At 34.3% G+C, this 12,205-nt stretch overlaps 1 protein-coding gene across 1 annotated transcript; it reads right to left on the bottom strand.

Annotated features, from left to right (window-relative positions):
• Positions 1-10,949: 10,949 nt before the first annotated feature.
• On the bottom strand, positions 10,950-11,935 carry LOC150025755 (uncharacterized). Its single transcript, XM_090305215.1, has 3 exons — positions 11,621-11,935; positions 11,335-11,423; positions 10,950-11,203 (listed from the first exon to the last, which is right to left on the bottom strand). Exons 1-3 carry the CDS (start codon positions 11,844-11,846, stop codon positions 11,123-11,125), a joined length of 396 nt encoding a protein of 131 aa, XP_090161341.1. The 5' UTR covers positions 11,847-11,935; the 3' UTR covers positions 10,950-11,122.
• Between the last annotated feature and the right edge of the window lie 270 nt (positions 11,936-12,205).

Here is a 12,205-nt window from a genome sequence, read left to right on the forward strand (position 1 = left end):
TTAACTGCTCAGTTAATGAGTTTCATTAATATTTTACATTTTTTATATTTTTTATAATTCAAAATAAAATTTAATAAATAAATAAAGTAAGTTTATAATTTAGTATCAATTCATTTTATGTTATTAATAATAAATAAATAAATAAATACATACATAATATAATTATAATTATATCGAAAAGTTAAAATAACACTTATTTTAATATTTAGTTTCTTCTTATACTACAATTATGAAACCAAAGCAATAATTTTTTTTATTATTCTATCTTTATATTTAATATCAAGAAATATCAATTAAACTACTGTCATTTAAGAAATATTTTCGTTCAATAAAATATATTTGGTTAAAATTTACTTATATTTAAAACTTATGTGCAAGTTTTTTGTGTTATATTTGAGAGTGGAGAAGTTGATGAAATAAAAGGGCAACCTTTCTATATTCTTTAAATAAATAAACTAAATTATAATAAATAATTTACAGATATAGTTATACAGGTAAAATAATGAGAAAAGGTAATAGTTATTAACGAAAACACATCCATTTTGCATCTATCCACATTTCTATTATAAAAAAAACTAATTATAGAAAATGTATATATTTTTTTACATAAAATAAAATTTTGTATTTACTTTTTTATTAACAAAGAATTATATACCTACTTTTAAATAAAGATGCGCATTTTATTAAATAAACATATTGTTTTAATTCATTAAAAAACTATTTAATTTAAAATAACATAAAAAATTTATATACTTTATATATTGATATAAGTAATTTAAAACTCATACAAAGGTGTGTATTGTAAATACTCATGTCTCTTTGTCTTGCATATCATTATTATATTTTAGCAATGAGAAAATGTTTTTAATAAATTTTTGTAACTTTCTTTTTAAAATGTACTTCTTCCCTTAACGCATTGTTTAGATTCGAATGATTATTGTTCATTTGAATTAAAAAGCAAATAGTATTTAGGTTTGGATTAAGGAGTTTGTACATATTGGATGATGTGGAAAGTAAGAAAAGGAAGAATTGGTTCTTTGTTGGTTTGAGAAGATTTGAAGAGAAACTTAATCATTTACTATGTTATCCCATTGTCAACTATCATAATTCATGTGTCATAACAGTGGAGATTCCTTGCACAACAATATGCAGTAGAGATTCTATTAAGTAAACCCACTAGACAAAAGAATAATCCCTCATGGATGAAAGGCTATATTTAGTAATAAATTAGGAATAATGTCATGTCTAATATTAGTTGTAGAGCCTTTGGGTCCAATGACTTGTATCAACCAAATCATCTCCTATTAAGGTGATGAGAAACGTAAATAAGGACATGAAGAAAATTTTCTTAACCTAGAGTGGAATATTCAGAGCTTAGTCTTTTTCTTGGTAGGCAACAATAGTCGTAACCTATTATTGGTGTTTTCATTCGTCTTGACCATGCCTCCCAAACCCCAATCAAGGACCTCAAAGAAATTCTGCACACCATCCAAGAACGTCTTTCGGCCATACAAGCACAAATGGAAACCACTAAAGCCCTGCAGACCAACATAGAGGCCAACAACGCGTTCCTTCAAACCTCACCCACATCCTTAGTTGACCGGGTCTCCTCTTGTCCACCTCCTACTTCTTCCCCACACCTTTCAGCACAAGACCAACCCCATACTCCACCCATCATACGACCACCAAAACTACACCTAGCTTCTTTGAAGGAATAGACCCTTTGGACGGGTTATTTCAAGTTAAACAATATTTTACATTCTACCAAATTTCCCCAGACCAAACATTATCCATGGTTCCCTTTCCCATGAAAGGGGATGCCCTTAGCTGGTTAAAGTGGATGCATCAAAATCACCTTCTCGCTGACGGACCCTCTTTTACTCGTGCCTTAGAATTGCATTTTGGCCCCTATTCCAATACCAACCATCAAGTTGAACTATTCAAATTGCAACAATAATCTTCGGTTGCAGAATACCAGACACGCTTTGAGAAAATATGTAATTGTGTCAGAGGTTTGTCCCCAGAAACCATTTTGAATTGTTTCACCTCAAGCTCCATCCTGAGATCCGACGGGAACTTGCTATACCAAATCCCTACTCCATTTCCCAAGCTATTGGCCTTACCAAACTCATTGAGGAAAAATCAGGGACTCCAAACCTAAAACCTTTCGTTCACCAAATCTTACCAATTTTCAGCACCTCACCACGAATAACATACGCCATCTTCCCCTTCCTCTAACAACCACTACTACCCAAACCAATAGGAATCACCATGTCGTACCCCATAACCCACAACCAGCTCCTAACCTACCCATTAAACGTTTCACAGCCGCACAACTTCAGGAAAGAAGAACATTAGGTTATGCTACAACTGCGATGAGAAAAATTCTAGCCAGGCCACAAGTGTGCTAGCTCCATATTTTTATTACTCCTAAACAACACCGACTGTACCTTCGACTCCACTGAAGAAACCCTAAAACCAACACATACAGATGACATGATCCATTTCCACCTTTCACCCCACGCTCTAAAAGACAACCTCTCACCACAAACCCTCAAATTCACAGGTCTCGTCCAAAACCTACCTGTCACGGTCCTAATACGCTCAAGTAGCTTACACAACATTTTACAACCCCGAATTGCCCATCACCTCCATCTACCCATTTCACCAAATCCTCCATTTACAGTCATGGTTGGAAATGGAGCATTTATCACATGTCAGGGAATTTGTCTCTCAGTTAATATCGTTCTTCAAGACACTACCTTCAGAATTCCTCTTTAACTCCTCCCTATTTAGGGAGCTGATATCGTTTAGAGATTGATTGGTTGTGCACCCTAGGCCGATTACAACTGATTTCTTTATCCCCAACATAACCTTCAATCACCTCAATCAACAAATCACTCTAAAAGCCACCACACCCACAACACCAACCCCAACTACCTATTATTAGTTCTACCAACTCCTTTCTACCAAAGCCATGGCATCCCTCCATATTCTATTCATTGACACACCATAACAATCCTCCTTGCCTTTAGAAATCAACATACAAACACCATCCTCCCCTTTATACTCTCTGCCATTTTCAATACAATTCATCCTACTTCAACATCAAACCATTTTTCAAATTCCTCAAGGCTTACCACCTCTCCGCCCACACGACCACCACATACCTCTCCTCAATATCACTTCCCCCATCAATGTTAAACCCTATCGTTACCCTCGCTCACAAAAAAATACCATCTCTACCCTCATTCAAGTAATGCTCCACAAAGGTATTATCAAACCAAGCACTAGCCCTTTCTCCTCCCCTATTCTTTTGATTAAAAAAAAGATGGTACATGACGTTTTTTCATAGACTATAGAGCCTTATGTAGCCACTATCTGTGATTGTTTCCCCATACCCACCATTGATTAATTGCTAGACGAATTGGGTTCAACTACTATTTTCACTAAGATTGACTTATATTCTAGATACCATCAAATTCGTCTCACCCCCACAGATGCTCACAAAACAGCTTTCAGAACAATGGATGGACACTATGAATTCCTAGTTATGCCCTTTGGCTTGACAAATGCACCATCGACTTTTCAAGCAATAGTGAATGATCTCCTAAGGTCCTATCTCAGAAAGTTTGTTCTTGTTTTTTTTATGATATTTTAGTCTACATTCCCACACTACAAGACCACCTAACTCATTTAGACCTTATTTTGGAATTATTAGAAAAACATAAGCTATTTAAATGTAGTTTTGCTACCACACAAGTTAGCTATTTTGGCCACCTGATTTCGTCTATAGATATGGCACCAAATCTAGAAAAAATTCAAGCAATCACAAGTTGACCACAACCATGTTCACTCATGGGTTTAAGAACTTTCCTCGACCTCACTGGTTTTTACATAAAATTCGTTCAACACTACGCCACTTTCGCCTCTCTACTTGATTTATTACAACACAAACAGTTTACATGGACACCAGCAGCACAACAGGCTTTTAAAATATTACAATCACTCATGGCAAAAATTTCTACACTACGCCTTCCAGACTTCCATTAACTCTTCACCGTGGGGACAAACGCCTCTGTAGTAGTCGGTACTAGAAAAGCCTCAATACCCTTTTATCCCAAACAATCCAAACTCCAGAATAGCAAAGGTGGACTTCCAAATTACAAGGATATAATTTTAATATAATTTACAAACCTAGCAAAACAAATGTCATGGTTGATGCCCTTTCCCACCAAGCTAGTGTTTTTGTCCATCTTTTATCCCATGTCAACCATCTTCCAAGACCTCCAACAATACCTCTCCACCACTGACGACTTCTAAATAATACAACAGTACTCCCAATCAACCTTCATCGTCCCTATTCCACATACGCAAAGGATTGTTATTTTTTCACAACAAAGATTTTCTTCCAGAGGCCAACAATTTTTGCCAACAGATCCTCCGTGATTGCCATGAATCCCCTACCATATGTCACTCATGTTTAAAACCCACATTGGTGCGAGTATTCGCATCCTTCTACTGGTCAGGATGGACGAATGATGTCAAGACCTTCATACAACAATGCTCCACATGCCAACGCAACAAGTACCTTCCAAAAAAAACTAATAGGTTAATCCAACCTCTTCCAATACTAGCTCAAGTTTGGAAAGACTTATCCATGGATTTATTACACACCTACCTTCATCCGTAGGGCACACCGTCATTTGGGTCATTTGTGATCGTCTCACAAAATACGTCCACTTCCTCGTGCTTCCAACCCACTACATAGCTCTTAGTATTGCACACAGATTCTCTAGTGAAATTTGTCGCCTTCATGGGATTCTGAAATCCATCGTTTTTTACTGTGACCCCATTTTTATTAACAGCTTCTGGAAAAACTTGTTTCAAGCACAAGGAACAACCCTTAAGTTCAGTTCATCATACCACCCCCAAACAGATGGTCAAACAGAAGTGATAAACAGAGGATTAGAAGCATACCTTCGTTATTTTACCAGTGACCACCCCAACTCGTGTTATCACTTTCTTCACCCTTACTGTGCTTTATGGATGTCCACCACCATCCATTGTGGAGTTGTTACATACCCCACGCTTCGGCACCACTGTCACCGAGTTCCTCCACCAATACACCATCATCTTACATGAATTGAAAAAGCATCTCCAGTGCACGCACCAACGCATGTGTGACAACATTGACTGACATCGCTCCAATGTGTCATTTAATGTTGACGAATGGGTGTGGCTCGGCCTCCAACCGTACCGGCAACACTCCATGGAACGCTGCTTTTCACCTAAGCTCGTGCCACGCTACTTTGACCTGTATCAAATCCTTCGTCGTATAGGCACGATGGAATATGAACTTCGACTGCCAACGACTTTAAAGATCCACCGTGTTTTCCATGCATCGTTACTTCGAAGCTACAAAGACCCCCCCACCCTCACACCCTTCAAACTCAAATGCAATATCTCTACCCACTGAAAATAACTTTAACTCAAACTCCCTCTCACCTAATTCCCTAATCGCACCACCCATTTTAGCCAATGGCCATTAGCCACGTCAAAAGTTGCACGTGGAAAGTCACCTCAAGCCTCTCTCCCACTCAATAATCGAGATCACTCCACTTAACCTAACCACTAACCCTAATATCAGCCCCACTAGCCCACAATTCCCAAGCCCAACCCAATATCCCTACCAACATTGAGGACAAAGCATCTCCACAAGCGGAAGGAAATGTTAAAGCATTGGGCCTCCAAGACTGCAAGCCCACTAGGCAAAAGAATCACCCCTCATGGATGAAAAACTATGTTTAGTAATAGATTAGGAGAAGTGTCATGTCTAATATTGGTTGTAGAGCCTTTGGGCCCAATGACTTGTATCAACCCAAATCATCCTATTAAAGTGACGAGAAACGTAAATAAAGACATGAAGAAAATTTTCTTAACCTATAGTAGAATATTCAGAGCTTAGTCTTTATCTTGGTATGCAACAATGGCCATAAACTATCATATTCGCATGAGATTCTTGAGTGTTTTGACCAGTAAAGATTCGTACAAGAATCCTACTTTGACCAATGCATGTTGGACTGTGGTGGGTGATGAGTTAATGAAGTGTAAATATGGGAGAGGAGAGGAGGTGAGTTGTATGCTTTGAGTTGTGGGAGGTGCTTAGAGGTTGTCGAAGGTGTGCGATCGTATGATGTGCACAGTTATCGGATGGGATAGTGATTGATAATGGTAATTAAGTTTAAAGACATAAATATTTTTACAATATCTCAATTAAAATATGATGATCGAGAAAATAGAATATACATTCACAATGTACATTATTTTACTACTGGTTATCCCATATAAATATCTTTATTTTTATAATAAGCATTTTAAAAATTAAAAATCGCATTCATTATAATGTATATTAATTGTACCAATCAGGTCATCGGGTGTGATGATGTGGACAGTAAGTGACTACGTGGGGCGTGCTTGGTGGGACACGTGGACAAGAGAAAGATGAGTGGTCAAGAAGTTAACATAGTCGCCATTTGTAGAAGTGTCGTTCTTCAGTGTACATAGTCGGTTGTCGCCAGGTTTTCATATCATCGTCGTGTTAGATAATGGAAGATCAGGTGGTCAGGAATCGCCACAAGAGGCACATCGTCGGATTTCCCAGTAAACTTAGTTGAAGTTGTTGGAGTTCAGGCGTGTAAGTTCAGTAAAGATGATTGTTACGTCAGCATGAAGGTTAAGTGAGTTGGAGGAAACAGCTTGCTCATCGACGACGGGATTCCCAGAGTGGACATTCGTTGATGGCGAGGTTTCCTTAGCTAGAACATGCATGGCGCGGCAGCGAGGAAGGTGGCACCTGCGACAAGCGATATCACATAGATGATGTACTTTGTTGCATCCGATACTCGCTTTGTCGGGTGGCGTTCCAGAGCGTGTTACGTGCTAGGTTACACCTTGAATAGGAGACTTGGCCGCGTAACGGGATGCTACATAGAAATGACGCTCAAGTTACCCCAGCCCAGATGATGACACGTGTAGAGTTGGATGCTATATAGAAATGACGCTCAAGTTACCCCAACCCAGATGATGACGCGTGTAGAGTTGGATGCGAACCACGCGTCCAAAGTGTAACTGTTTTGGAGAGAGAAAATACCTAGGTATAAAAGGTAAACTTAACAGAATTTGCGAGGTGCGTTCATTACGACTCATTTTTCCTTGTGGAGAACACTTAGCACGGTTCTACAGCACCTAGTTTTCTCTTAGTTTTTGGGTGTTCCTGTTGCTGACTGGAGCGTCGGAGCGCCACCGGCCGCAGAGGCGCCATATTGTGTTTTCAGGTTCTCAGAAAGACAATCCGTAGCGTGGACTTGAAGTGCACGTGGTGTTAAAGCTGGTGAGGAAAGATCGTGACGAGGCATCGTTCTTGCGCTTGGTTAACCGGCAGGATCATTAATATTATAAAGTGAGAAAAGAAATACAAATGTATGTAGAGGGAGAAGAGGATTTATAGTTTAAAAAATCAATATGTAAAAAGAGACGGAAAAAAAAAGTGAAAGAAAAACAAGAGAAGAAAAGAAGAGTGAAGAATGAGAATATTATGATGTAATATTACAATGTTTGGAAAGATGAAAATGAGAAAAGTAAGAGAATTATAATCAAAAAGAGATAGTAAAGGTGATATGTATACATGAAATGAAGATAGAAAATGTAGATTCTATATTCAACCCACTGAAAATTACATCTTGTCAATTCTTGTATGGGTCCTATCAATATCAGTTAATAATGAGATTAGTGGTCTTTATATTTTCTATAACTCATATGATTGTATTAAATATGATTCACACTACTATCAAATATCTCAATTAAAATAAAATATGAACTATCTCACATTATTGGTACATAAAAAATTACTAAATAAAATAAATAACATTTAAATATTCATAATTATTAAACAATATTTTTTATATTAAATGTAAATAATATTATAATATTTATATTTATCTTTATATTATATATTTAATATTATTATATAAAATTATTTTTTATTATAAATAACTATATATTTTTTATATTATAATTATAATAATAATTAAGTGAATGTATTTTAAAATGAATTCAATACTTAAACTTAATTTTTAAAATAATCATACTATATTTAAAAAATATTATAAAATTTGAATTAACAAAAAAAGTTATTTATTATATATATTTATAAATACTTAATTTATTAAAAAATAAAAGTTAAAAAAAATAATGTTGACTTTTAAAAAAAGTTAAAACTGATCTTGATTTGAATTTTAATAACCAGTTTCAAAATTTTCTAATATTTATAGAACTACTCTTTGGTGTAAGAGCATAATTGATTAGAAATGAAGAGGTATTTTGAGGATGTGATGTAAAGTTTGCAAATTCTTGTAGATAAAAGAGAAGATTTGGTCAATGTTGACTTTTCAAGGAATAAAGGTAAAATAGAAGCAAAATTATTCATAGAGCTCATACACCAACATTTCAAAAGATAACCTTAAGCTACTTGGACAATCATATCTCTTTTTTCTTGTTATATCACAAAATAACATCTAAAAGGGTGAAATATCATGTATTTATCTATAGTAATATTTGTTTTCTCTCCTCAAAATAAAAAAAAAATAGTATTACGAAGTGGACTTTAAGCCTAACTCAACCCCATAAAACCGGCTCATAGGGTTGAGGTTTGCACACACTTATATACAATGAAAGGCTCTAATCTCTAGTCGATGTGGGATCTCCAACACACCCCCTCACGCCGAGACTGCCAACTCGTGCGTGAGACTATATATTATGGATGGTCCGATAGCGGGTGGCACGATAGGCCCAACACAAATACTCGCTAGGATAGGCTCGAAATGGCTCTGATACCATATTACGAAGTGGACTTTAAGCCTAACTCAACCCCATAAAACCGGCACATAGGGTTGAGGTTTGCACACACTTATATACAATGAAAGGCTCTAATCTCTAGTCGATGTGGGATCTCCAACAAATAGGAAACTAAATATGAATTTTCATTGAATAAGAATGTTAATTGATCTCTTGATGAATTAAACTTAGAAGTTGTATTTTTTAATGAGGATGAACAACTGTGATAGTCAAACAATATACTTTACATAAATTTTTCTTTTGTTAGACATTTTTTTATAATTGTTTCTCGATTTTTTATATTATGAAGTATAATTACTAGTTTTTAATATATTTAGAAACACACACATACACTTATATTGTTGTGTCCCGTTATATTTTTCAATTTAATTGCATCTTTATGTTTTTGTTCCTGTCCGTGTTTGTGCTTCATAGGATGTAGGTGTTGTATTGAATTGGAGATTCGTGAAGAAGATATCACGCCTTTATTGGTATTAGAATCACATAGAGGAAAATATGAGGTGGTAAGAAGAAGATTATGTTGATCCAGTATGCAATGTTAATAAGGAACTCTGTTTGATGGCTCATAGGAATTTATTGTGTCACATAAGTGAAAAATTGTTCCGGATATGTAATTTTATTGTGGTGACAATTTAAAGAATATAATATGACATATATATATTTATGAGTTTAATTGAATGCATATGTCTTCTAGGGGTAGAATCGAAGTGTTTATAGTGGTTAAATAATATTTGACATGAGATGTAGTTAATAGGTTGATAATTGGATACTTGATTCTAATATTGATTAAAATAATAATTGAGATTGTATTTATTGTAACTGAAATATGAAGATAATATAATTCAATATATACTTATATGGTAGAGATTTTTTAACTCTAACTTATCACTGTGTGATTGTATTTTTATCAATTGTGATAATTAACGAAGTAACAAAAGATATTACAATAGGACAATTTCATGCTAATATAATTTGATGATAAAGAAAATGAAATATTTTTTATAGTTATTATTTCCTTTTCATAAAAGTTATATATAGTTTCTATAATGACGTAAGCTAGATGTTACACCATGTGCATGTGTTTAAAGAGATAGTATTTGGTTATGAAATTTTAATTTTTTAAAAAATAAATTTCAAAGTTTTAGTTATTTGAAACAGTTTTAGAAATTTTAAATTTTCAATTATTTTCTTCAAAGAACTTATTTTATGCTAAAAAATTAAAATTTACTAAATAAATAATTCTCAAATTTTCAAATCCAAATACTAGGTTTACCCTAAAATAAAAATTCACACCTAAAGTAGAAAAAAAGTTTCACTTTGAAGGTGCAATGATGTAAGGTGGGTGTGGGTGGACTCTTTGAATTTCTAAATAAAGATAATAGTACACACTGTATACTTCCCAACTTCGATTTGAAAGGGTTACCCCACCAACTACCTCTGTCATAGGGATTAATCCTATCCGTACTATAACCTAATATATATATATATATATATATATATATATATATATATATATATATATATATATCTGCAAGTATCAAAATATCTCAAAGAGTCACTTTAAAGTCTTATTCTATAATTCTATAATATCTATCATCTATGTCACAATTCTTCCGATCCTATAATCAATTGTAAGTTCATAATAATGATCAATAATGAAAAGAAAATAATGTTTGTAATAGTATAAAGTAGTTTTCCTTCCTACACGTTATTTTAATAAAATCATTTCTATATTCGCTTATTTTTTACAATCTATTTCTTTTCTTCTCTTTTTTCTGTTTCATTTCTACCAAGCATATCATAAAAAATAAAACACATTTAATAAAGAATAGAGAAGGTACGACACTTATATTCTCTCTAATCTTAAAATAAATATATGCTTTTTTATATATATTTAGTAAAATGATATTTATATTTTTGTAATTTGTAAAGAAACATTAATCTCTTTTACATATTTTTAAGTAAATAACGCTCACCTATTTTATATTTTTAATAAAGAAACAGTCACTTTTTCTATATTTAAAAATACAATATTGACTAAAACTTTTCAAGATAATCATTAGAAGAAAAAATACAATAGAAAGTTGAATAGAAGTTAAACAAGAGAAAAATTAGAAAGCATATAGAGAGGGAGGAATTTATAATATAAAGAAGAAAAAAAAGAAAAATCCAAGAATCTTTGTATGCTGGCATGTACCCCTAAGCATTAATTATTTCTTGGTTCTTCATGATCCTCTCCTACAACGCAACCACCACTTTCTCTTCCATTTTTTAGTTCTGCTACGGCCTGTGGGGGAGATGAACATTTCATATAAAAATAATTAATAAGAAGCAACGAACAGGGAGAAGAAAGAAAAGGTGCATTGAAGGGTCCATTAAAATGGAAGAAAGACATGCAAAGGTTGTTCAGAAACTGACCTGGTTCACCAATGAACTCTGTAGGTGAGATTGAGAATGAGATGATCTCCTCTTCGATCTTCTTCCCCTCGGAGTAGGACCCATTGAATCTGTGAGAAAGATTATAAAGAATAATTAATTAAAGGAAGATGGGTGGGGGAGAGAATATAAGAAAGGAAAGAAAGAAAAGAGAGTGGGAATAAAGAAAAATGAAATTCTACTTTATGTAGAAATATCTAAGGTTCCTTTGAATTTGTTTAGTTAATGTGAAAGCAGAAGAAAAAGGAAAAGAAGTGCATGGGGGAACCTGGGGGTGGATAGGGATGTTTCTTGGGCCTGCGAATGGGTTTGGAATCGACGGTTGATTCAGAGGTGTCGTGGAGGTAGCGGTCGAGGCGGAGAGGAGGGTGGGATGAGAGGGCGGCGTAGTGGTGGAGCATTCTGCGGACGAAGGAGGCTTCCATGGTGTTGAGGAAGTGAAGGTGCTTCTCGTCGGTCCAAACCGTCGTGGTTTGGGTGTGCGTAGATTCCATTGGGTGGTGGATCAAGAGAGAAGAGAAAAGAGGGTTGGGTTTGGTGAACACAATGAAAAATGGGATGCTTTATTTAAAACCAAAATATCTTCATACTTTCTTAAACTGCTAACTAAATCTATCACTTCTAACTCCTCTTAAGAAAATCATACTTTTAATAATTGAGAAAGAGAGTTGTATTGATTTGATGAATTTTAAAATAAATATATATAATAAAAAGTAAATTTAAAATTAAATGATATAAAAAATATTAAAATAATAGTATTAGGAGTTGGAATGTGATGGTATAAAAAATATAGATTAACACTCTTATACCTTTTACCAATTTTTTTATTTTAATATGAATTTTGATATTGCAG

The sequence above is a fragment of the Phaseolus vulgaris genome, chromosome 7 (genome assembly GCF_051622355.1).
Source record: "Phaseolus vulgaris cultivar YP4 chromosome 7, ASM5162235v1, whole genome shotgun sequence".
In the NCBI taxonomy this organism is placed as follows: domain Eukaryota; kingdom Viridiplantae; phylum Streptophyta; class Magnoliopsida; order Fabales; family Fabaceae; genus Phaseolus; species Phaseolus vulgaris.